Source organism: Tenrec ecaudatus, chromosome 12, assembly GCF_050624435.1.
Source record: "Tenrec ecaudatus isolate mTenEca1 chromosome 12, mTenEca1.hap1, whole genome shotgun sequence".
NCBI classification, from domain to species: Eukaryota; Metazoa; Chordata; class Mammalia; order Afrosoricida; family Tenrecidae; genus Tenrec; species Tenrec ecaudatus.
The window spans coordinates 18,134,870-18,161,816 of record NC_134541.1 but is presented as its reverse complement, the minus strand read 5'-3'; the positions used below and the strand labels follow the sequence as shown (position 1 = coordinate 18,161,816).

The window sequence follows — 26,947 nt, the reverse complement described above, 5'->3', positions numbered from 1 at the left end:
GGCCTTGGCCTGGGGTGGTAGGAGGTGGCTGAATGGAAGAGAGAGGAGGGGCAAGGGGGAGGGGACCCCAGGACTGGAGCGCAGAGGCTGCGAGGGTATGGACATGCCGAACTCCCTGCAAAGGGAATGTAGAATGAGTGTGGTGGGCATGGGGGGCCAGGCTGGAGGGTCCGTGGGCAGGGGGGCACTTTGGCAGGAGCCCTGAATGCCACAGTAAAGAAGCAGGACCTTTGCCCAGTGGGGAGATGGGAGTGGAGGGAGCCAGGCCAGAGCCATACATGTACCTCCTCTGCCACGGCACCCCACCCCACCCCATACGCGTCCCAGGGCTTGCTCATTTATAGTCGAGGCTGGAGAGTATTTGTGGAATAAATGGGTGAAGGAAGGAGGGAATGGAAGATTGGGCTGGGAAAGGATGGCTGCAGCTGCCATGGGGGTGCAGGGAGAAAGAGCAGGGACTAGGCTTGGCAGAAACCGCTGCTGGTGGGAGAGAGTGCGCTTTAGGAATCCGCAGCAGTGCGGGTCTTTGGCCTCCCACCCACCCCTTCCCCGAGAGACCCCTTGCACCAATTTAGGCAAGACTTCAGGGATGCTGGGGCAGCAGAGGGGCCTGGCTGAGAACACCGACTTTGCTGTCTCCTGGGGCAGAAGCCATGAAAGGTCAAGTCAACAGGCATACCTGCTGGGGTCCTGGCCCTGCCCCTTTGGCAGCCTCACCCGGGTCCCCCCTGACCCCCTTCTCAGACCCAGTGTCCCCCTCTCCACCCCAGCCCCCAGTGCAGGCAGTGTCTGCAGCCCCCTTGGAACCATTCCCCTCACAGCGGCCAAATGAAAATGTTTGTTGAAAACAACATGTGCATAATTAAAGCTTAATGAGCGCTTGTCTGTTTGGAATGTGCAATTAGATTTATAATAGGGACCGGGAGTGAGCTCCGAATGGCTCTAAGTGGAGCCGAGAGAGGGTAATTTTTGCCATAAATCTGTGGTAATGTAGACGGTGTATGAGCCACCATCGGCAGCATGAAGGTAGAAACGGCCTCTCAGGCAGTCCTGCCCTGCCCGCTGGACCACCCTACCTGCCCGCAGGCCCTCTGACAGCTGCAGTTGGCCGGCGCCTGGGTGCAGGACATGGTGCCCACCATCAGGCCTTCCCATCTGCAGGCTATGAATTCTGTGACTGGAGCCAATGGTGGGGAAAGGGGGGCCTGGGTCTTGGTCAGGTGAGGAGTCTGGCAGCATCGCCCTGCTGAGCCCAGCCTGCAAGCAGGTCCCAAGGAAGGACTCAGGCCTGAGATGTGGGTCCCCCTGCAGAGTCCCAATCTGCAGCTCTGTGCCTGGCATGGAGGTTGGTCTCGATCCTCCTTTGTTAAGTCGGTGAGTGCAACTCCTTGTCTTAACGAAGTCACTCTCTGATGGCAGGCCTCAGTTTCCCCAAATTTTCGTGGAGAAGTGCATTCAGCTATTGCTGATGTGAGAGAAAACAAGACAATCTGGGGAAACTTTCAAGGCGTGGTCTATCCTGTCTGATAGGGTCGCTATGAGTCAACATCAGCTCAATGGCAATGAGAGAGAGAGAGAGAGAGAGAGAGAGAGAGAGAGAGAGATCGCTGGTGTGCAGGCGTTGGTGTGTGTGTTGCTGTGATGCCCAACAGGTTTCGGTGCACGTCTAGATAAGACCAGGAAGAAAGACCTGGCTATTGACTTTTGAACAGCAGCCAAAAAACACCTTTGGGAACGCATCCCGGGTGGCACCAGGCCAGGCAGCGTTCCGTTCTGTGGTCCATGGGGCCGACTCAGTGGCAGCTCACATTGGTGAGCAGTTCAAAACCACCAGCAGCTCCACAGGTGAAAGATAGGACTTTTTACTCCTGTAAGGAGTTCCAGCCTCAGAAACTCACAGGGGCAGTCCTGTAGGGTCGCTATGGGTTGGCATAGATTCAATAGCAGTGAGTTTGGTTTTTCCTTTTTATTTTTATTTATTTATTTTATTTTTTGGTTTTTTTAATTTTTTTTTTCCTTTTTAGCTAATGGTTATTGAGTGCTCTTTCTGTACCAGGCCATGTTCTAAGCACGTTACATAAATAGACCCAATTTAACACCAACATCATTCGTACCCATTTCCCAGAAGAGGAAACTGAGCCACAATAGTGAACCTGGTCAAAAGATTACACTACGAGCCCAGGGTTCGAACCCTGGCAGTCAGGTACCAGAGTCTATTGGCAGGACTACTGCAGTGTCATGCTTTTTCAAAGGCGATGAGACTGGGGCTAGGTACACAGGTCCTGGGTCAGAGTTTGAGCCCGGTCTTGTGCCTGAGACTTCGCCGGCAGTGTCCCATCCCTGTCCCCCATCCATCTGTGCAGCTCCTTCCTGCCGCCTCCCCACAGCTCCTTGTGGTGATAAGTATCTCACCGTGAGACTTCCACATAAAACCACATCTCGGTCAACCCCGGAGCGCGGCAGCCACACTCCCCGCCTCTGCCTTGGGAGCCGAGCTTTATCTGTGCAGAGTCCGTGTTTGTACGCCCGGCGTGGGAGCACACGGTGTGAGGGTTCGCTGCTTTGATTGTTTCCTCTCTAGATCTTGGGAGGTGCTGCACCCGGGGCTGAAGGCTGTGCATCTTGGGTCTTTGATCTGCGTCTCAGTGTAGAGACAGGAGTTGCAGCTTCTACCCAACAGCTGCTGCTTTGGTTGCCCGGGTCAAGGCCAGGTTCAGAACTGGCTGGTGGCTTTGGGCTAGCTCCCCCTCGGCTTACAGTAGTCACAGCAACCTCAGGACAGATGGGACGCCTCCGTGAGGTGACGGGCACAGGTCTAGGTCGAGACCCAGGCTCGTGGGAAGCTGCCCACTGGCCCATGCTCACAGCAGCCTTGATGCCCTGGGCACCCAGCCAGCTCTTGTGTGTCCATCATGGAACTTCCTAGCCATCTCTTCCAGGCTGCCTCTCTTCCTTCTTCCCACTCTCCTCTGCAGTTTGTCATCGTGGTTACGTGCTGGGTTGCTAGCCTCCAGGTTATCAATTCGAAACCACCAGCCGTTCTTTCTGCAGGGGACAGATAAAGCTTTCTACTCCGGCCAAGAGTTACAAGCTTGTGGAAAAACCGCCCTACGGTTGGTTCTACCCTGCGTCGGCTCAGTGGCAGGGAGTCTGTCGCTGTGTTTTGGGGTTTCTGCTGGAATTAGGGGTCTCTGAGAGGTATGAACGGTTAAGTACGCAGCTTCTAACCAAAGGGTTGCAGTTCATTCAAATTCACCCAGAGGCACCTTGGAAGGAAGGCCTGGTGTTCTACTTTGAAAAATCACAGCCTTTGAAAACCCCGCGTGTGCTGGTCTTCTGTGACACACATTGGGTCCCCAGGGGTCAGAATCAACTTGTGTGTGTATGCGTGCACACACACTCCCGCTACTCTCATCCTAGCCTTGGCCACGCTTGTCAAAGAGGCCACCGCTCCGTATCTGAAACGAGCTGAATGCATCGTTGTCCTTACAAACGGGTGCCGGTCGCCACATCAAGCAGGAAGTGGCCTTTGGTGGGGTTTGGGGAAGCATGGCGTTCTGGGTTGGGGAGACTCTGAATAGCAAGGGGTTGGACAGCCGTGGCCACAAGCGTCAGGTCCTTATCGATCATTTGGCTATCAAAGGCTGGAGCAGCCACTGACCTATCAGAACAGGCTTTAAAGCGGTTATGTGATGGCTTTTGAGGCTTGGAACCACAGCCAAAGCATGGCTTGCCTTTTCTAGCCTCATATTGGGAGAATAGGAACTTTGTATTCTGTGTCACCATCAAAGGGCATGTCTGGTGCCGTGCCCGCCACACAGTGGGTACTCAGTAAATGCCACATTCCAAACCAAACTCACTGCCACCGAGCCAGTGCTGACTCATAGCGACCCCGTACGACAGGGCAGAACTGCCCCGGTGGGTTTCTGAGACTGTAATTCTATCGGAGTAGGAAGTCCTTTCTCCCGTGGAGCCGCTGGTGACCAATACCAGAGAGCTGCAAAATGTTGGTGGAACAATTGGAATTAGAAGAGAACATAATTTTTCCACCCAATTTTGGGAGCCACCCTCGTATTATTTACTGAACACCCATTGCTATCCCATCTGTAACCTCCAGGTCTCTGGGCCGGAACCACTTTCCAGTGCCTTGTGATTGTCCATTCATGCGACTGAGCACCATGGGGAGCCTCACTGACTGTAAATCCCCAGGGTTGGGGCCATGCCCCTCGGCACACTGTGCGTGCTGGGTATGTGCTGGTGGCGTGTGCTTGTTTGATTGTGGTATGTTTTAGATGATGTAGACAAGGCATTTTCCTTCTGCATGTTTAAATGAGATCTCAGGCCCGGGACAGAAGGTGGGGATGACCATGGGAACACTGGGCCCAGGAAGACGTAGAAGGGGCAGGATCGAGTGAGGCGAGGGGACTGACCTTGGACAGGTGGGAGATGCTTTGTGTTTGCAGATTTAAGGCAAGGCAGTCTGGAGGGCTGGGAGGTAATCACGTGGGAAAGGGCAGAAAGGCGTCATCCGTTGGTCTCTCTGGGTTTCAGTGATGTGGGAGACTGAGCGGTTGGGGACTGATGCGGGGATAAGAGTTTAGCATAAAGGTAGCAACCACAATCATACCACCTGTCAAGCCCTTGTCAGAACTAGCTAGCATCCTGAAGAACTGCCCTGCAAATCTTAACACAGGCAATTCTATCAAGAGCTTTAGCGTTATCTTCTTACAGTCGGGAGACCAAGGCACAGAGGACTGAAGTCCGAAGGTCACAGGCAATGAAGTGAGTGGTGGAACCCATACTGGGACCCGGAAATCATTGCCGCTTCCTGGAATAGCATGCTCTACACGTCGTCGTTGTGTACCGCCAAGTCAATGCTGACCAATAGCGACCCTACAGCACAGTAGAACTGCCCCAAAGGCTGTCTGTCATCTTTCCGAGAGCAGCCCACCGGCTCTTTTCTCCTGAGATGCCTCAGATGGTAACCCCTCACGGTTTGGTTAGCACCCAAGCCCTTAACCATTGCCCCGTCAGGACTCCTGACCCTATGCTCTGTGGTTAAGGTTAAAGTTGACTTTGATTGGCGGTTTTAAGGACCCATATGGCTTGTAAAGCAAGTGAGACTCCAAAGCTGATGCGTGGAGCCAAAAAGGGAAGCTAGACCAGGAAAGAGAGGACTCCAGTGTGCAGAGAGGGGGAGAGAGAGTGTTCCAGGCTGAGAGGGGACCAGGTGGGCAAAGACAAGGGCGCTGGAGGTTCCTGCCCCATCGAGGGGCAAGGTGGGAGCTGAGGCTCAGAGGTGGTGATTGCGGATGGTCCCAGATGCAAGGATTGGGTGATGAGGAGCCCGGTGCAGGGTGTGACTATCCAGAGATTGCTCATGCTAACCAGTGCAGGTGATGGATTGACAAGGGAGCTGAGTGTGGGAGAGGTCCAGTCACCCCATGGGTAAGGGGTAGTCTGTGTAGAAGGTGATACCTTTTATTGGTGATAGAATGTGCCAGAAAAGGGTCAAGTCTGTGTGCATGCTGTGGGCTTAGTGTTGGATTCGAAGTGCTGGTAAACCAAATGGAGGAAATATCGGGGGTGGGGGGAACTGTACATCATAATCTAGCGATCACTTGGTTGAAGATGAGGACTTAATTGTCAATGACATGTAATCCTTGCAAAGTCTGAGTAGAATGAGGTGAACATGCCCACATATCTACCTACCCTTCCATTCTACCATCTAATGTCACCACCACCCCAGCCATCCCACCATCCACGCTTCTATTGATGTATCCCAAACATGCATTACCACCACCCGTCTGTTCAGTCAACTTCTCATCTCACCCAGCCATCCCGTTGCATTCAATCATCTGTCCCTTCATCAGTCTATCAAGTCCATCTGCCCATCCCACTGTATCATCCATTCAAACCAATTACCTGAGTCTTTTGCTTGTCTTGGCCTTCATAATGGGATCTACTGATCCTTTCTAGGTTACCATGTTCTGAACAACCCAACCTCTTTTTTCTCCCTCTGTTTATCCATCCACCCATCTACCTATCTCCATCTATCTCCCCACTCATCCATCCATCCATCCACCCATCCATTCATCCATCCACTCATTCATCTATCCATCCACCCATCATTCATTCATCCATCCATCCGTCCGTCCGTCCATCCATCCATCCGTCCATCCATCCCATCTGTGCATCAGCCACCACCACACAACTACTCAACTATTTCTGGCAGCCACATGTGACCGTTGAGGACTTGAAATAGGGTCATCTAAAGTAAGATATGCTTTAGGGTAAAACAGGAGGCCTGATGGCCTAGCAGTTACGCATTGGGCTGCTTTCTGAAAGGTGGGCAGTTCAAAACCACCAGCTGCTCCACTGGAGAAAGGTGGGGCTTTCTACTCCCATAAAGAGCCACAGTCTCAGAAACGGCACAGAGACAGTTCTTCCCTGGCCTGTCCTGTAGGTTGCAATGAGTCATTATTGACTCGATGGCAGTGAGTTGTTGGTTTGGTTTGGTACAGGAAAGCAGCCTGGATTCAAAGAAAGAAAGAAAAAACAGGAATGTGAAAAAAATGTCATTGATAATTTGTATATTGATTATATGCTGAAATTATAATATCGTGGCTATCTTGGGTTAAATAAAACATATCCTTAAAATTAATTTCATTGTTTACTTTTGCCTTTTGTAATGGTGACTCCTGGAATATTGCAAGTTGCATCTATGCCTGACATTTGTTTATACCAACCAGCTATGTATCCATCCACCTCCTCCCATCCTTTGCTTCCATCCCTTGGCCGCACCTTATCCCTCGGTGTTTCATTGATGGCGGGCATGCATCAGTGGCTCTGTGGGACAGAAGGCTTTGGCAGCGGAGGCTTAGCGTCCTTTACGCGCTCGCCTCAGGTGCTCCAGATGGAACTGGGCCCATCACTAAGGTCTGGCTTTTACATGGGCTGCTCCCCAAGTTTCCTTAAAGGTGAAGTAACAGTCTTTTGGGGAAACAGGTGTGCTTAGGTTGGGGAATCTGTTGAATAGGGGTCCTGGAGCCCCTCTCCCTGAGGGGACCACAGGGCGTGGGGAGGAACAGACCCTGCAGGAGCCCCTCTGAGCTGAGGCCCTCCTCATTCAAATTTGCAAAAATGTGGGCTCTTTCAGATTCCAAAACTCATTTCCATGACAAAACTCTTGGGAAGAGAAGATGAAGGCCCGGCTTTTGCAGAACAATCTTCCAGCTGTAATGAGGACTGAGGATGGCAATGGGAAAAGGAATTATAATTAGAATATGAAATGGGGAAAATTAATCTATTCCAGTGGTAAGAGGATGTTCTGGTGTTTCACAGAAACTCTTAGGCTGATATTTTCTTCTACATTTTTTTTCTGCCTTCACATTCTGAAGCATAAGTAAGGTGGTGTGATGTAAAAAGTTATTTCTTTTGATGGTAGGATACATTGTGACATAGATGCAGAATTTGAGTTCATGTGGATCCCTGCTTTGCCCGCCCCCACGTGAACATGCATTTACACACCACCACCCATCTGTCAGTTTGTCACACTGGGGTGACTTGCATGCTGCCGGAATGCCGGAAGCTGAACCACCGGTATTTCAAGGATCAGCAGGGTCACATGTGGTGGATAGGGTTCACTGGAGCTTCCAGAAAGGCCTGGCCATCTGTGGCCTGAAATTAGCCAGGGAGCACATGGGTCACAGAGAACGTTGTCTGACATCTTAGGGTACCAGAGAACGCTGTCTGACATCTTAGCCTTGGATCGCTCCTGGGAGAAGACTTTGTGTTAGGTGAAGCAGAGGCCAGGGAAGGCATGGAGCAGACCCTGGGTGAGATGCGTTGGCTTAATAGCCACAGCAACGAACTTGAACATACCAGGGATCCTGAGCATGGTGCAGGATTTAGCAGCACTTTGTTGTTCGCAAGTCAACATGTGTCAGAGGTTGGTGTGAACACAATAGACTCCCCCGGCTGCAGATGCAGGAGCTCCTTCTGTAGATCCGGGTACACACGCACACGCCTTTCTTGCGTGTTCAGGCTGGGGGTGTTTGTGTACCTGCCCCGTGAAGGGTGTGTGAGCATGTGCCCACTCCTGCTTGTGCTGTGTCATGCATTAACTTTTGCGACAGAAGGCTGTCTGAGATGCCACGTTGTGCAGGACATGCCCCCACTGCTCTGTGATGCCCGTCTGGGCCCACAAGCTTGAACACACAGACGGTCAGCCCGGCAAGTTCACATCCAGGCTCGGCATAGCTGAGGTGTGGAGGTGGGCCTTTCCTCTCTTACTCTGCTCCGCACCTGGAGAAGGACGTGGGCCGGCCGTGTCTGTGAGCAGAGGCCAGGGCTGTGGTCTCCGGCTTTCCCCCAGAACGAGCCTTACAGAGAAGAGGTTGAACAGGTGGACCCTCCAGAGGGTGTTACTGGCCCCTTCCCTGGGCCCTGATGGATGGAGCCCTGGGCAGAGATCAGGTCCCACCCCTCTTCAGGCCTCTGTTTATGGCCACCCCAGTGCCAAGCCAGGCATATCTAGGGCACCATGTTGTTCCCACGCTGCTGCAGAAGACAGCTGCACCGGAGATGGTCTGTGTTGTCAGAGGTACAGACTGCAGAGACAAGGGCATGTCTGCCCTCCTGGAGGAGGTGGCTTCCGAGCAGGGCTTGAAAACGCTGGTGAAGGGAGCTTGCACCAAGTCAGGTGCCCAGACGAGTCGTGTGTGTGCCTATTGATTGTGATAATTCAGCATTCGCCAAGTGGAAGGCGTGGGTGTAACCACCGATCCCACCACCTGGGCAGGAAGACGGGCCACCCAGCAGGAGACAATATGAATGGAAGTAGTTGCTTCATCCATTCACTCATCCAACAAGCGTTTATTGAGTGCTGACTCTTGTCAGGCTCTATTCGGGGTGCCTGGGAGACATGGCCCTACAAACGGACCAGGGTCCCTGACCTCTGGAACCTTCATCTACTCTGTGTTTCTATGGAGATTTACAAGTTCTGTTCTCTTGTTGTTCTCTTATTCTCTTGAGCACACACACCACGTCCAGCTCGGTGACACTGATCACCTGCTTCCCATTGGGCAACCTCTTCTCACACCCGCTTTCTGACGTGTCTGTCCCTCCACCGGAACAAGGGCTCACTGCCTCCCAAGATTCTGAGCTCATCTTTCCAGTTGCTGTTGTCAGCTTGATCCCATAGCGACAGTTCTTTCAAGAGTGTCATGCCCAGGGCAGAGAATATGTTTTACTAGTGAAGCTAAATTATGGGTTGGCTTTCAGGAGACTTCAGGGGCTCTTCTTGATATAAAAACTTAAAGATGATCTGAGGGCAATAGTTTCATGGGTTTATCCAACCTTCCAGAAAGTGTGGAGTCCATGAGAATTGGAAATCTTGTTCTACATTTTTCTGCTTTGGCCCAGCATTTTGCTATGGCAGCAGTTCTCAACCTCAACCTGTGGGTCGTGACCCCTCTGGGGGTCAAGCAACCCTTTCCCAGAGGCTACCTGATTCATCACAGTAGCAAAATGACAGTGATGAAACAGCAATGAAAATAATGTTATGATAGGGGAGGGGGTCCCCACCCCATGAGGAACTGCATGAAAGGGTCGTGGCCTGAGGAAGGTTGAGAACCCCTGCTCTATGAGATCTTTGGTCAAGATGTTCAGTCACGGCAGCCAGGCCCCACCCAGTTCCGGTTGCACATTCCACATGCCCCTCCTCTTCTCTCTCCGTTGCTCCAGGGAAAGAGACACAAGATGGTGTGCATTGGTGGCCACCTGCAAGCGTTTATTTAGGGCCAGAGGCACCGAACATGGAAGTAGCAGGCAGAACCGAGGCATTGAAGCATGTGATTAGGCCAGTTACGGCACCTGGGAGGGCCTATGAAACCATGACCTGAAGCTCCCAACCAAGAAAAACAAACCGCTTACAACCCTCTGGGTCTGCGGAGCCGGCCTCAGGCGCTCCTTTTCCTTCCGTTTATTTCTGCCTTGCTCGTGGGCGTACTTAGCAAGACCGCCTGTCGGTGCAGTTTCTACAGAAGAACAACCTGCTGACAGCCTCAGGGGTCTGAGGTACAACCTTACCCTTCATCTGGGTGATAGTCCCAGCACCCTCAAGTCCCCTCCCCCTTTCCTTCCACCCTTGATAATGACCAACAAATGCTGTTCTCTGTACATTTGTCCTTTTATGTACGATTTCTATAGACACACGTGTAGAGACGTACGATACTGGCATTTTTTCAGTGGGTTTATTTCATGCATCTATACATATGGATAGAGGCATACCATAGTTGTCCTTTTTTACGTGATTTACTTCGCGCTGTACAATGTGTCTTCCAGCTCATCTATAGGATAGCAGGTACCAAGACTTACTCCTCGGTGCGGAGTGGGTGGCATATTTTGTTGCTGCTACCTTTTGGCTATTGTACACAGTGCTGCAGTGAACATGAGTGAGCCTGGCCCCGCTGGAGTCTCTGCTTGGAAGTCTTTGGGGTGCAGACCCAGGAGTGGAATTGCTGGGTCACATCGTAGCTCTGCTTTTTTAGTTTTGTGAGACACTACCCTTTTACCCGTCCACCGGCTGTGGTCAGGATTCCAGTTCTTCATTTCCTTGCCAGCATGTGCTGTTGTTTTCTGTTTGTTGCTTTCCCCTAGCCATCTTAGAGCGAAATGGTATCCAGCTTTGTTTAGGATTTGCATCCCCAATGGCTACGGAGGCTGAGCTTCCGTTCATGAGGTCCATGGCCATTCGGATGACTTGTTGGGCGAAATCTCTTTTCAAGTCTGCTGCCCATTTTATGGTGGGTTATTTGTCTATAAATATTTTTGGCTATTAGGTTCTTGTCGGATGTATGGTTTCTGAAAATCGTCTCCTAGTCAGAAGCTCGTCTTTTTGATTATTTGGTGATGCCTTGGGATGGACTCAAGTCTATTGTCCTTACGAGGTCCCATTGACGCATCCTGACTTTCGCTCTGTGGGCTTTTGTTGTTCCATCGCACAGTCTACTGGGAAAAGCTGGGCCTGACAGCATTGCCCTGCTGGTTCTTCTGATAAGGCCAGGGCTTTAGTTGGCACAGGTAAGCCCTTTATCTAATTTGAAACAGGATTTCCCCAGCACCGTTTATTAGAGACTCCTGTCCCCATCGAGTTGACTCAACACCCTGTCAGACATCAGTTGACCACAGGTGTGTGGTCCCTCACTTCTACGCCATTGACCCATGCGTCTATTGCCATGCCCGTGCCAGGCTGTTTTGGTGACGGCCGCTGTATCCGATGTTGAAAATCAGGAAGCGCGTCCCCTACTTTGTCCTCCTCTCTCAACACCGCTTTAGCTATGTGGGGGCTCTTGCCCTTCCTGGAGCCTCCTTTTCGACACTGTACCTGAATGATATGGGGTGATGGGAGGCAAGGGGGCCTTTGCAATAAAGAACAGGGAGTGGAAGGGCAGGAGTGGTGGTGGTGGGGGGGCTCAGACCCAAGGGGCAGGTAGAGGGCTGGCTCAGAGCCGGGGTTGCGGAAAGCCCCTCTAGGTGGAGAGGGTCTGAGTGCATCAGCGTCTTGGGCATGGTTGTAGGAGTTTGTCTTAGCTGTCACTCCACGGAGGGCAGCTTGGTGATGCCTGTTTCACAATTGCAGTGCACAGACAGTGGGACACCGCGGTTAGACTCATGCAAATTAGCCCTACAGCTAGACCCACACCCCTGCTAGAGTGGATCTATACAAATATCCATCAGCGATACCAGGAGAGTAAGGGGAAAGTGGGGGGAGAAAAGGGGAACTGATCACAGTGATCTACATAAAACCCCCTCCCAGAGGGACAGACAACAGAAAAGTGGGTGAAGGGAGAGAGCTGTCGGTGTAAGACCTGAAAAAAAATGATAAATTATCAAGGGTTCATGAGGGAGGGGGCCCGGGGGAGGGGGAGGGGAAGAATGAGGAGCTGATACCAAGGGCTCAAGTAGAAAGAAAATGTTTTGAGAATGATGATGACAACAAATGTACAAATGTGTTTGACACAATGGATGGATGGGTGGATTGTGATAAGAGTTGTACGAGCCCGCAATGACATGATTTTTAGCAAAAATATCCATCAGAGCCACGTGTGAATGGCAAAAGACTAGACACAACTCACTGCCCACCAGTAGAGAACTAATTAGGTGTATTCTGTTTGGAATACTAAGCACAGAAGAAAACAATCTCTTCTGATAGAAAATGCACTTCAAGACACGTTGCTAAGAGAAAAGTAATCAAGGCACAAAATAGCATGCATCTAGGATGCTTCCCATGTATAAAGGAAGTGGCTGCAGGATGTCTGTGTGCAGACGATCCCTGGAAAGAGATAGAAGAATCTAGTAGGTACAGCGGGGAATGGAGAAGGAAATGGAGAGCTGGGAGCTGGCATGGGAAGAAGGAGCGTTTGCACCGTGTCCCTTTTGTATTTTCAGGATTTTGAACCACATGAATATATTATCTAATCCAAATAATAAATTGTACCATTTTAAAACATGTCAGGTTAGTGGCACCTCTTCCGGGTTCTCTACAGAAGCAAGACCAGTGACGTTTATGATAGAGAGATACATTTATAGCAGGAAGATGGCCCCCACTGTTTTAGAATGGAACAAGTCCAAGTCCAGGCAGGTTCTAAATCTGTGGGTCATCTGTTAGGCTGGAGGCTCCTCCTGACTTGAGTAGCTCTGTGGGCTGGTGAATCCAAGATTGGCAGGAGCACCGCAGGCTGGTGGCTGCAGGGCAGATGAGTGGCAAGGTCAGCAGGTCAGATGGCAGGCTAATGATGACGCCCAGGATGATCAGGCAGCATGGCAGGCCATTGGCTCAAGTCCAGAGAACCAGAGGTCAATGAGCCAGACGCGAGATCCAGACCCAGGAAAACAAACTTCCCTATAACATCCGCTTACATTGGAAGCAGGCCACACTCCTGGGGCTTCAAGCATTCCATCATAGTCCTATCCCACTGTGGAGGCTTACCACGGATTGGCTGTGATGACATGGTGTTGGGCCAGGTCATCAGAGATGACTAGGTGTAACCACCGGAGAATCCTGTCCCTGCCAAGTAGACACGGAACCTTGACTATCACTGTGCCCAGGCAGCCAGCACACCCGTCTCCCATCTACTATTGAACTGGCTCCACGTGGTTCACAGCTGCCCTCTGTCTGTACAAATTCCCTTGGCCAAAGGGGGCGCCCCTGATCAGATGATTCCTCCCTTTGTCTCCCAAGAGCAGCCCGCCGCAGTGGATGACTTTCGTAGGGCTACCAAAGGTCAACCCCTTGCTTCAGTCTACCAGTCAGGGACGCCATTCACACCCCAGAGCTCCAGGCTGGCTGAGGCAGGCCTCCAGCTGAGACCACATCCCTGTGCCCAGTTCTGCTGCCCGCCTTCGCTTCCTTACAGGGTACTCCTAAAGAGCCAAATCAAACTCACTGCCACCCAGTCAATTCCAATTCACAGCGATCCTATAGGGCAGAGTGGAACTGCCCCCTGTAGGGTTCTGAGGCTGAATCTTTATAGGAGCAGGGAGCCTCATCTCTTTTCTTCAGACCAGCTGATGGGTTTGAACCACCAATCTTGTGGTTAGCAGCTCAAAACGTAGCCCACTACCCCACCAGAGCTCCTCCTAAGTCACATTCACCTGATTCCTTGCCTCAGGCTCTGCTTTGGGGGGAACCCTGTCGGAGACTCGTCTTTCAAAGAAAGGCCATTCACAGGAGCTCAGTCAGTCCCCTGCGTGTGAGTGCCATGTACCAGGAAGAGAGAACTCCGGGACTCTCCCTGGGACCCACGAGAAATGCAGACACTCGACCCCAACTCACTAGGGAGGCCTGCATTTTCTCTGCTGCAGTGTCGACTCCTGACTCCTGTGTGTCAGAGTTCAACTCTGCTCCACAAGCGTTTCAGAAGTAGATCCCCAGTAGATCCTGTTTTTTCTTAAATCATTTTTCTAGGGGCTCGTGCAACTCGTATCACAATCCATCCATCCATTGTGTCAAGCACATTTGTACATTGGTTACCATCATCATTCTCAAAATATTTTCTTTCTACTTGAGCCCTTGGTCTCAGCACATTTTCCCTCCCTCCCTGCCACCCTCTCCGTCACAAACCCTGGATAATTTATAAATTATTATTATTTTTCCTTGTCTTACACTGACCAACATCTCCCTTGCCCACTTTTCTGTTGTCCGTCCCTCAGGGAAGGGGTTCTATGTAGATCCTTGTGATTGGTTCCCCTATCTCCCCCACCCTCCCAGTATTTCCAACCAGTAGATCTTCTGAGTCAGCTCTGGGTGGATCAATCCTCTGCCCTTTGGGGTAGCAGCTGCATGAGAGAACCGTTTGCCTGACCCAGGGGCTACCTATTGCAGAGAGGTCACTGGCAGTGTCTCAGAGCCCAGATTGCCACTCCTGGCGTGGTTTCTACCACAGCCCTCGATGCCTGTGGCCGAAGCTAGTGGATGCAGGGGCAACCCACATAGGTGGGTAAAACTTGAGGTATGTGGGATGCCATCCCGACTCCCTTGGGACCAGGTGAAGTGTTTGGGTAATTGCTTGCTTCCAGGGACGGGAGTCTCAGTGTCTGACGAGGCAGCCTGCTGTGTCTATGGACAAGACAGAAAGGGTGGAAAGGTTTCCTCTGCCATCCTAAGTGGGATGAGTGGAGCCAGCCCGAGCACAGAATGGGGGCTCCTTCTGCCTTAAGCATTCCCAGTCTGCTGGGCTCCGGTCTTGGTGCTTCGGGCCCCTCAGACACTCAGCTGGGCCCCCCAGCACCCAGGCAGCCCTCTGACCACATTGTAACCAGACTCCCCTCTCTCTGTCTCTGTTCCAGTTTGATGGTGACAACGCCTACGTGGGGATGAGTGACGGAAACCCAGAGCTTCTGTCGACCAGCCAGGTGGGTGCCCAAGCTCCCTGAGTGTGTCCAAACAGGGCCTGGCTGGGCCTGGGCCGGGACCTGGGCTGGGAGAGCCCCCTGCTGACTCATCGCAGCTGGATCGAGTGTCCGAGGTGTGGCCTTGAAAAAGACACCCAAGCTGGGACTCTAATCGACTCCCTGGCTGCTGTCGGCTTCCAAATGCAAGTCACTTGACACATGAAGCTGGAGTGGGGTTTCAACAGTGGGTCGAGGTGTCACAGGTTCCCAGTGCTGCCACCCTCTGTGCGTGCCTCATACCTTGGGGCACCTGTGCACAGGCCTATGGAGCCTGGGCACACGGGGGTCACACATCCATACCTGGCAGATGGGTTTCCCCACCTGGCACATCGTGGTACTCTGGTGTGCCTGTGTATACGCAGATGCCTGGACACAGGGTCGCATGACAGTGCCTGGCACACGGCTCTCTCGGCCTGGATCGTCTGAGCCCACAGGCTGGGCATGGTACAAGAGGAGAGAAGGGGCATGGCACAAAGGGCCTCCTCGCTGTGGTGAAGAGGCCAAGTCAGCACTGGACAAGGCTGTCCCCAACCCAGTTCTCTGGCAGTCACTGGGATCCTGGGCCCAGATGCCAGCTGGAACCACATCCCCCCCTGCGTTCCTGGACTCTGAGGACCAGGATTTCCTTCTGCTCGGAGCATCTCACTAGACTCTGGTGCCAAGGAGGGGTCAGTGAAGGCCTGGGTGGTGCCCCAGGCAGGGAGGGCCCCCACTCAGGCTGGGGTGTTAGAGAGGGTCCCCACTGAGGCTGGGTACTGCGAAGGACCCCCACTCAGACTGGGTGCCACGGAAGGGTCAGCGAAGGCCTGTATTTAGAAATTGTGCTGAGACAGACATTCCTGGGGGTGGGGTTGGGAGTGGATTATGCCACTGTGCCCCCCTTTTTTTATAATTTAATCATTTTATGGGGGGCTTGTACAGCTCATCACAATCCACACAGGCATCATGTCAAGCACTTTTGTACATTTGTTTCCCTCATCATTCTCAAAACATTTTCTACTTGAGCCCTTGGTATCAGCTCCTCAGTTTTTCCCCTCCCTCCCTACTCCCCCCTCCCTCACGAACCCTTGATAGTTTATGAGTTATTATTTTGTCATATCGTACACTATCTGACATCTCCCTTCACCCACTTTCTGTTGTCAATACCCCAGGGAGGAGGTTATATGTAGATCCCTGTAATTGGTTCCCCCTTTCCACCCCACCCTCCCTCCACCCTCCTGGTTTCCCACTCTCAGCACTGGTCCTGAGGGGTTTATCTGCCCTGGATTCCCTGTGTTTCCAGTTCCTATCTGTACCAGTGTACAACCTCCAGTCCAGCCGGATTTGTAAGGTAGAATTGGGATCATGATAGTGGGGGTGGGGGTGGGGGTGGGGGGAGAGGAAGCATTCAAGAACTAGAGGAAAATTGTATGTTTCATCATTGCTACCCTTTTAAAACCTTTCAAAGCAGCTCTTAAGAGCTTGAAGTCTCTTTTGCAAATGCGTGCGCCGCTGTTTGCTTTTTGCAAGCCTTCATATCTAGCTTCATTAGCTTTCACAAATAATCACTCCTCCCCCCCCCAGCCCCCACCACCCATTTGGGTGGTCTGGGGAGGAGATGCAATTCTTGGCTGGTCACAGTCTCCTCTTCCCCCTGTTGAAAGCAGCCCCCTGCTCAGGAAGTGCAGGGATTGACACTTTCTGGCTATCAATTTCTTTTTAAAGCTTTTACTTATGAATTGGGTGGAGGTCTACAGAGTGGACCATCCGTTTTAGGTCCAGCAGTTGATAGACATGTTATTTCATCTCCTTCACTGCGGTCTCCGAGGGCACCATCGCATCCCCCACTTCCTCCTGGCGTCCCTGCTTGCCCTCCTCTCCCAACTCTCCTTTCTGAACGTCGCCCTGGGGAGAATGCACCCTTTGAATCTTCCATGGTTGATGACTCTGAGGTCCGAGTGCCTCACGTGTGTTCTGGTTCCCCTCAGACGCCCCGTGTATTGTTCACTGAGATCTGTGCCGTGGTGGGGAGTTCCGTTGCAGACCTGAAAGGTGACATAGGGCCATGGTCTTGGGGCTCCTGCTAGTAGGCCTGGGTCTCTTCGATGAGCTTGAGTTTTGTTCCACATTGCGTTCCCGTTCTACCCAAGACCTTCTGCTGTGATCCTCCTCGGAGCAGGTAGGACGCCATGCTGGGCACCATCTAGTTCTTCTGGGCTCAGGGCTGTGGAGCCCGAGGTGCAGTGGCCCATTGGTCCATCGGCCTAGTAGTTTCCATGCGTCTTCGATGTCCAGTACTCTCCTTGGCTCAGTATGTTGCACCTTCCGGGGCTGCTCGTGAGCTTTTCAGCCGCTAGTCACGTTGTGGGGGACGTTGCCTTTGTGCACTATGCTATGCCCATTGACCTTGGGGGTCCCCAAGGTGGAAAGGAACTGAGCCGGGGAGGCAGCGCATTGGCCTCCGCTTTCAGCCCTTTCATCAGCCCTTCTACAAGCGATTTCATCTTCCCATCAAATAGGAAGGGCTACTCCTGCTTCCCAGCGGGTCGGCAGACGTCCAGGAAGTGTGTGTTGTGGAAGCTGTTGACTCCTCACCCAGCTTCCTCTCCCTGTTGTCCAGCCACTGAGAGCACCGGCTGCTAACAACTCACACTTGCTCACTTCGCTGGAAAATGGGGGACCTTGACCTGGGAAGGGGGAGGGATCAAAAGCTGGCCCCCTGGCCCCTCAAAAGAGAACCAACTCAGCAGTCCCACCACTGCTCCAGAGGCCCACCTCCACTGGGGGCTCTAGCTGAAGCAGGTCTCTAGCTGGGACCCCCTTTTCCGAGCTCCCTGCCCTGCCCTGCGGCCCTCCCTCCCCGGCTCCTGAGAACTAACTTCAGTCAGGCTCTCTCATGGCCGTCATCTCAGGCCCCACTTCTGGGGATAGTGTGCACCCCAGGGCTCAGTAAACCCTGCGTTCTGGTTGCCTAGCAGCACTGATGTAAGCAGTGCCCAGCGCATCCCGTATTCCAGTGACAGAACCCACACTTGCCACCGTTTACTTCTCGGTTGCTGCCCCCCGACCCCATGTGCGATCGTTAATAATAACTACGTACTTCACACCGCGTCGCAGCTCACCACGCGCTGATGTTCGCGTGCTCAGACATTCCCTCGCGGATGCTCGGCGTCCACCGTTTGAAGCCCTGCCGTGTGCGCAGGCTCTGACAGCAAACACGAAAACTGAAAAATCACTAAGCAGAGGCATTCGACTGACGTCAGAACCATCCAACCCGACGCTGCCTGGCAGACTGCACCCTGGTCTCGGCCCTGTGCTGTGTGGGCGCGGGTTCCCCTGCCGGGAATCCCCCAGCTGTTTCCCCAACAGATGCCCGTTTGTTCTCTCGGGGGCACTGTGAATGCCCTCCCTCGGGACGGCCTGCCTGGTTGTGGAGTGCGTTTCCCATCCAAAGAGCTCGAAATACCACTTCTGCTAAAGATTTCTGACTTTTGCTCAGAATTCCTGAAAGAGCGTGAGAGAGGGGGGGGGGGGTTGTGTAAGAAAGAGAAGGAGCAGCGAAGAAAGGGGAACAGGAGGAAGGGGAAAGAGGAAAACCAAAACCCAGTCTCACTGCCCTCAAGTCCACTCTGACTCATAGCCACCCTAGAGGACAGGGGAGAACTGCCCCTCTGGGTTTCTGAGACTAACTCTTTACAGGAGTAGAAAGCCTCACCTTTCTCCTGAGGAGCGGCCCATGGCTTTGAACTACTAACCCCAAGGCTGGCAGCCTGACTCATGCCCTCGACACCTCCAAGTCTCCTTGGAGAGAGAGACAGGGGAGATGGAGCAGCTATATCGATTGGGATTGAATGAGATGGTCAGAGTCGTGGTTCTGAAAGTTCTCTGTGGGAAGAGTGGATTCGGGGAGGCCAATGAGAGAGTGTGGTGAAAGGCCAGGAGCTCTGGTGGTGCAGTAGGTTACTTGCTGGGCTGTTAAGCACAAGGCCAGCAGTTCAAACTCCCCAGCTGCTCTAAGGGAGAAAGATGAGGCTTTCTGCTCCCATAAAGATCAGCAGCCTCACCAGCCAGTGTGATCATGAGGTATCGACAGGATCAGATATCAGGCATCAAAGAAAAAAAATCATATCATTGTGAATGAGGGGAGTGCAGCGTAGGCAACTGGACACCCCTTACAGAAGGGTCGCGGGGAGGAGACGAACCAGTCAGGGTGCAATGTAGCAACGATGAAACATACAACTTTCCTCTAGTTCTTAAATGCTTCCTCCTCCCCACTATCATGATCCCAATTCTATCTTACAAATCTGGCTAGACCAGAGGATGTACACTGGTACAGATAGGAACTGGAACCACAGGGAATCCAGGACAGATGATCCCTTCAAGACCAGTGCTGAGAGTGGCGATACCGAGAGGGTGGAGGGAAGGTGGGGTGGAATGGCGGAACCAATTACAAGGATCTACATATAACCTCCTCCCGGGGGGACGGACAACAGAAAAGGGGGTGAAGGGAGATATCAGACAGTGTAAGATACGACAAAATAATTTATAAATTATCAAGGGTTAGTGAGGGAGGGGAGCGGGGAGGGAGGGGGAAATGAGGAGCTGATACCAAGGGCTCAAGTAGAAAGGAAATGTTTTGAGAATGATGAGGGCAACAAATGTACAAATGTGCTTGACGCAATGGATGGATTGTGATAGAGTTGTACGAGCCCCCAATAAAATAATTATAAAAAGAGTAAAGATTTGCAGCCTTGGAGACCCTAAGGAACAGCTCTGTTCTCCCGTATGGGGTCCTTAGGATTCAGAATCGACTTGCTGGCAATAGGTTTTATTGGGTAATAAGCCAAACAAAGGATGATGTCATCCTGGACCGTGACCGAGGCAGAGGAGATGGAAAGGAGTGAATGGGCATGAGAGAGGTACTTTGGAAATAAAGATGGCAGGTCTTGCCAAAGATGGATGTGGCCACACCAATGTCATCGCGCTGGCCCTAACTGCCCTGTGGGGTTTCCTAGGGGGTAAACATTGATGGGAGCAGATTGCGGCATCTTTCCCCCTTGGGGCAGCTGGTGCATCCAAACTGCTGGCTTGGCTTAGCTGCTCTGCCAGGGGAGGGGAGAGGGAAAGGGAGCGATACAGATCCTCTGCCTTCTGTCAGGAGCCCGTTCCCAGCACCTGATAGCTCTCTCCGGGCTGGGGACCCGGTCAGCGAAGTCAGAGCCGGGCATGGTGACTGTCGTGGTACATGCCGGCCTCCGGCAGAGAGGTTCGGTTGGGTAGGTGGTCGAACAAGCCTGGGCCTCACAGGAGACGTAAGCTTGCAAGTCTTCAGCCTGTGGTTTCAAAACCTGGGGTCTGGATGGGATCCACGGAGAGAAAAGCCAGGAGAATGGAGGACGAGTCGCTCCGTCAACATTGAACTCCGACCTGGTAAGGCAGCCGAGAGAAGATGACCGTGAATTGGTTCAGAAGAAGTGGCCGGAAGGGGAGGAGGAGGCAGACTCTAAGAAGCGTTTCAAGAAGGAGCGATAAAACAATGATAGGTTCACAGCTCCTTCCTTGTCAGGTGCCATTGAGTCGACTCTGACCAATAGCGACCCCGTGCCCAACAGAATGAAACACTGCCCGGTCCTGCACCAGCCTCACAATTGTTCCCATGCCTGAGCCCATGGATGCGGCCACTGTGTCCATCCCTCTCATTGAGGGCCTGCCTCTCTTCCGCTGCCCCTCCACTTTACCAAACATGACGTGCTGCTCCAGGGACTGGTCTCTCCTGACAACATGTCCAAAGTACGTAAGACAAAATCTTGCCATACTGCCTCTAAGGAGTACCCTGGCCTAATTTCTTCCAAGGCAGGTCTGTTTGTCCCTTTAGCAGTCCATGGTACTTTCAATATTCTTCTCCAGCATCGATTCTTCTACGGTCTTCCTTATTCACTGTCCAACTTTCCCACGCACGTCATGCAAAGGGGAACACCACGGCGTGGGCCAGGCGCACCTTAGTCCTCAAAGTAGCATCCCTGCTCTTCAGTGCTCTGAAGCGGTCTTGTGCAGCAGATTTACTTAAAGCAACACGTCTTTTAATCTCTTCGTCGCTGCCTCCCTGAGCATTGACTGGGGTTGCAAGTCAGACAAAATCCTTGACAAATTCATCCTTTTCTCCATTGACCATGATGTTCCCTGTGGGCCCAGTGGTGAGGATTTCGGTGTTCCTTACACTGAGTCGCCATCCATCCACGCTGAAGGTGACAAGCCTAGATCTTCATCAGCAAGTGCTTCAAGTCCTCCTCACTGTCAGCAAGCAAGGTGGTGTCGTCTGCGTACGGCGCGGGTTATTAATAAGCTTTCCTCCCCTGCTGAGGCCATGCTCTTCAGATAATCCAGTTTCTCTGATGATCTGCTGACTTTAAACCATGCAGTATCCCTCGTGATGTTCACACCACTCGTCTGTCAGGTTGTCCTATTGTGGGGGCTTGTGTGTTGCTGTGAGGCCAGAGGCTATGTCCTTGGTATTCCAAAGGCCAGCGGGATCACCCACCCAAAGGGACCAGGTTTCGGCGGAGCTTTCGGATTCAGAACAGCCAATGAAGCAGGACCTGCTCCCCACTTCAGACAAAGCAGCCGCTGGGAACCTTTTACACAGCTTCGAAGCATTTTCACATGCTGAAAGCCCCTTCCTTCTCCAAGGACAAATTGAAGATTTAAATGTACTTGAAGAAGCTAGGGAAGGCACTAGAAAAACAAAGAGAGAGAGAGAAAAAAAAGAACTAAGCCAGAAATACACCACTTGGGTGTGGGGGAAGGCGTTTTGTGATACAAAACCTTATAAGAAATGGATTTAAACACTAATATACACACTTAAAAACAAGAGCGTTTGTACAGCCCAAACAGCATAAGTAAAGTCAAAAGACCAATGAGAAAATCAGACAAAGAAAATATTGGACTCATGGCCTAATCAAAGGATTAATTTCCCTAAGATGTAAAGAACTAGAAAGAAATCAAGTAAAACCCCAGGTAGAAAATGGCCGGGAACACACCCAAAGAACAATAGACAACACAAAAGGACGTACGCTCTCCTGTGTTCCCCGCAGTACAGTTGACAGTAGCCAGAAGTAGGAAAGAGCCCAAAAGTCCATCAGCAGAAGAATGGCAAAAGTAATTCTGGTTCACACACAAAAACAGCCGTGAAACCAGGAAACATCTCTTGACTTGGATGGGCATGGAAACCATTATGCTGAGTAAAGGCATTCGAACACAGAAGGACAACTACCGTGTGAGTCTGCTCTGGGAAGGGGAAGCAGCGAGTCGCAGGCAGGTTTCCGCTCTGAGGTCATGGAATCTTCCAGTCGGGTCTTAAAAGCCACGAGGCCCAAAGCCTGCCTAGCGCCTCAGAACCATCTACCACCCGCTCTGTACGCACATCTTGAAAACCGCTCTGAAAGAGGAGTTGCTGCCACACAACACAATGCTAACGTCACCCCAACTCAGCGTGCAGTCACCCCAAATCACCCTACAAGAGTGCAAGGCAAACCTTACTGGAACTTCAAGTCAAGGTGGGGGGGACGGGCGGGCTTGTACACCACAGAGAAGGCAGATACACTTCCGTGAGTGAGCAAACCATTCATGGAGGGAAAATAATGCTTAGCAATACTTACATAGAACCCAAGGAGAGAATATACCCTAACTGGACACCCTTGACCTGGTCTCTGTCCGGCCCTGGGTGGCCCAGGCTGTGTGCTATAGATGATGGGGACTTAGACCCCGCCTTTGGGGATCCACAGCATCCTTCGTGGGCCACACCGGAAGGACGAGGTGGACTGTGAGCTTTCCCTCAATGAACGGTGGCCCAGGCCCATCAGATATTTACTACTTCAGCGCTCTCCTTGCTTCCTCGCTTGTACAAGTGAGCAGTTCATGCGCGGCAGTCTGAAAAGCCAGCCTACACTTGTCTAATTTCCTGTCCCTAACGGCGTTCTAAACTCTGCCCCATTGGCTATTTTCCACTTCTTTTCGATTGAGGTTTTCCTCTGTTTTGTTTCGTCACTGTTGTTGGACTTACTCTGTGTTTTGTATGGTTTTCTGTCTGTAAAACCCAGGATAGGTGCATCTATGGAGACAGTACCTGGGTTAACAATGACCTCTGGTTAAGGCGGGGAGGTTGGGGCCAGCAGGGAGCTAGTTGAACAGCACGGAGGGAGAAAGAAGGTTGACAGTTGATGGTGGGACAACTGCCCAACTCTTCCGGACAATTCAGTTGTAGGATATGCGAATGATACGTCCGTGAAACTGCTTTTCAAAAAGGAAGATATGTACCAAGAATCCAAAGGACTAGAGTGTGCATCTTCACTATGGGAAAAGATTCCAAAAGTAATTCCTAAGAGAAGCAGATGAAAACAATTGTTTTTCATCTCTCGGGTGCAAAATCCCAAAGGTTTGCTAGCATGCTGTCCAGACCATTTGCAGGAAAACCATGCCCTTTTGTACTTCTGTCAGGCCGAGACGGGGTGGGCAGGGATGGGTGCGGGTGGAAGGGCGCAGGGCAGGTAGAAGGAATAACCACCCGGAGCCCACAAGGCCTGGAGCCCAAAGCTCCGGGCAGTGACAGGTTTGAAACGAGTTTCCTTCTAGCAGGGGATAGTGTAGGTGCCTGGAATGGGAGAGGGAACTGGAGGCCATAAGTTCAAGGCAGTAGTCTCTTCTCCTGTGCAGTGTCTCCCCAGACTCCGGTTTCTTCCTGTGCATATATATTAAGGGTAGATGACTTATTTTAATCTGCATAATGAGGGTGGTGTTAATGCTGTGATTGGGTGCCTTCCTGTCAGATTGGAGTCACGGCCACCCAAGAATAGACCGTGTAGAATGGTCTCTCTCTTGGGCTGTCATGGGAGCAGAGTGCCAAGGTTGGTATGTTTTGGATCCACCAGGTGGGTTCGAACTGCCCACCTTCTGGTGAGCAGGTGAGCGCTTTGACCACGGTGCCACCAGGGCTCCCTGGTGGTGATGGCTCGTGTTGTCTGCACACGTCTTTGGGGCAGGCGCTGAGCTCAGTTCATCCTGCCCAGTCAGGTGGAGACCCTACTGTTCCCATTTTACAGAGGAGTCGGCAGAAGAGAGAGACAGAGGAGAGAGAGAGAGAGAGAGAGAGAGAGAGAGAGAGAGAGAAAGGCTACATAGAGGGAGAGGGAGGGAGGGGGAGATAGATAAATAGATAGATAGATAAATGATAGATAGATAGGTGATTGAGTCTTTTTAAAAACAACAACAGCAAAACACCCAACACCCAGTCAACGTGTTATGGAGAGGGGACAGCCCACCCCACCCCCACCCCGCGCCTCACTGGTGTGAAATCCCGGGTCTAGGGCTTCGTCACTCTGGCCTCTGGGTCTGTGTACATTGTAAAGGGCAAAACCAGCACTGCTTTCAGTGCTTTAATTAAACCCCGGTGACGAGCTCGCGATTCATAGGGAAACGACATTGTGTGCAGCGCAGGCAACAGCAGCGATTTCGGCTCAGATTACAAACCATCCTGAGGAAGGGGCCCTTCCGCGGGCATTTCCCATTAAACCCACAAACATCCCACTTTAAAAATAATTACGGTGGTGGTATCGGAACGTGATTCATGAATGCCGAATAAATATGAGGACCTTAAGGAAGCGGCTTCAAGACCATAGATTTTTGCTGAAATCTGATGAAATTCAATATCATTTCGCAGCTGGAGAATAAAATTCAAGGGGAGGGGGAGGAAGACAAGCCAACCTCATCCAAATGTCTCTGGACAGAATTGAGTAGATGTCAGGCCGAGCCAATGAGCTCTCCCCATCCGCCCTAAAGAAGGCGCTAGAGAAATGCACTCACCTCTCACGTTCATGGAGAGCGAGCTGCTGAGAAGGGGGTGGGTCCGTAGACCCCACGGCTCTTCATTTTGTCTTCCAGTGGCTAAAACATGGCTCTCAGAACTCGGCTGCTTGCCGGCTGTGGCTCATTTTGGTATTTGGACATTTCAGGGCACAGGCATGAGGGGACCTTGGGGGACTATCTGGGGGGGATTTTGGTCTGTGTGTACTGTGCCTCTCCCATCACAGAGGCCATTTTGATCCAGGACAGGGAGTGTTTACAGCTGACAGTGTTGTTTCTTCCAGCTAGGAGGAGAGACATGGAATCCCAGGAAAAGGTCCCTCTCTTGGTGGAGTGGAAGCAGTGAGGATGGGGGTGCCTGGTTGGGGAGTGGGGCAACAGGGAGCTGGACACTGAATTTCTAGGATTTTCTTTAAAGCACACCCTTCTCCCATTTAGCAGCCCCCCCCCCAGAGGGCCTGGGTCTCTGCTGGGGAGCGAGGGGAGCCCCTCAAAGCCACCCATTTGTTTGTTCACTGCTGAGTCCGTGGTGTTTTGTGACCCAGGGGTGGGCGCAAAGCAGGACATGGAGACCTTCCCAGATTGCTTCGAGTCTCCAGGGTCCGGAGCCTGGGTGTGACCCCTCTGTGATCACTTTCACTGTGTATCCCTAGTTGGGTCGTAGGCCGTCTCGGGGTCTCCCTTTCGCACCTGTGAATGAGAGCTGGAGGGATGGCTCTGAAGGGCCTTCTAGCACATGCCTCCTGGCTGAGAGATTGGCTCTCCTTACAGCCCAGCTCTAGAATCCAGCAGGGATAGCTCTGGGTCCAGAAGGCCAAGCACTGACCTTCCCACCTGGCTCAGTCACCCCCAGAGCTGAGGGTCCCACAGGTAGAGTGAGGTGTCAGCCCACCATCAGCAGCCCTCAGGAGAGACGATTAGTCTGTTGGGTCTACGGGGTGATGACATGAGATGTCAGACGAGGCTTCAGTTCTGGGGCACCCAGCATGACCGGGTGACTTCGGATGAGTTGGCCAACCTTTCTGAGCTTCTGTTTGCTCCTCTGTGTAATTAGGGGGGGGGAGGGCGGGTGTCTGTCGAAGTTCTCTAGAATGATGTGGGGAGAAGTAAATAAATCAGTAAATAATGCCCAAAGTCCTTGCTCGGGTCTTTGCAAAGATGCACAGCAGGTCTTTAGCAAATGGAGGTCTGCATGAAGCAAACTAGGGAAGAGATTGATTCTGATGGCGGGTCACCTGCCTAGGACCCGGGGAGCATCAGCGTCAAACGCACCATTGGAAACATCGGCAAATGGGAGGCTGGCAGGCTGGCACCTGATCTGGCAGCTATGCTATGCTATGTTATGTTATGTTGTTATGTTATGTTATATGTTATGTTGTGTTGCGATGCGATGCGATGTGAGGTGATGTGATGGGAAGGGTTGGAATTGGAACAGACACACCAGAGCGCGATGCTCTTGGCCTCAGACCCGAAGACCTAGGCAGTGCCTGTCTGACTGCTCTGATCAGATCACCATACGAGGTCCTTGACAGATGACGAGGGGAGAAATGTAAACCAAAATTCAAGATCATGTAAAAGACGAGACTTAATTGGTGGAACCTCCCAAGACGTTGGCCTTTAGACACCCTTCTAACCTGGAACTAAGCCCGTTTCCGGGGAGTCAGTCACCTTTCAGCCAAACAGAGTCCAAGCCAAACTCGCTGCCGTCAGGTTCATGCCGACTCATAGCGACCCTATAAGCCAGGGCGGAACTGTCTGTGGGTTCCCAAGACGAACTGTTCACAGGAGTAAAAAGTCTCATCTTTCGCCCACAGAGCTAGCTGATGGTCTTGAACTGCTGACCTTACAATGAGCAGCTCAATGCATAACCCCTACACTACCAGGGCTCCTCAACAGCAGTGATGGCAATAGAAAGGAAGGTGCTCCTGACTAAGAAAGGCAAACAGTTCAGAAGACAGGCAGGGGCAGGATGGAGGAAGATTCGCTGCACATTGTCAGAATTGCAACCCATGCCACGAGCCATGCGTTATAAGCGGTTAGGTGCGAAACTGATGTGTCCTGCGGAGGGGGTTAGGCTGCTTTGAAAGTGTGCCAAGAAATGCCTCCCTGCCACACCAAAGAAAATAACACAATTAATAAGAATGCCTCTGAACCG

General features: G+C 52.0%; 1 protein-coding gene across 2 annotated transcripts in view; it reads left to right on the top strand.

The window, feature by feature from the left end:
* TOX2 (TOX high mobility group box family member 2) overlaps nt 1-26,947 on the top strand; it is a 154,223-nt gene that overhangs the window by 56,560 nt on the left and 70,716 nt on the right. For both annotated transcript variants that reach the window (XM_075527807.1, XM_075527808.1), the window contains exon 2: nt 14,854-14,919. In XM_075527807.1, the coding sequence (XP_075383922.1) occupies nt 14,854-14,919 (66 nt within the window). The remainder of the gene's footprint in view (nt 1-14,853; nt 14,920-26,947) is intronic.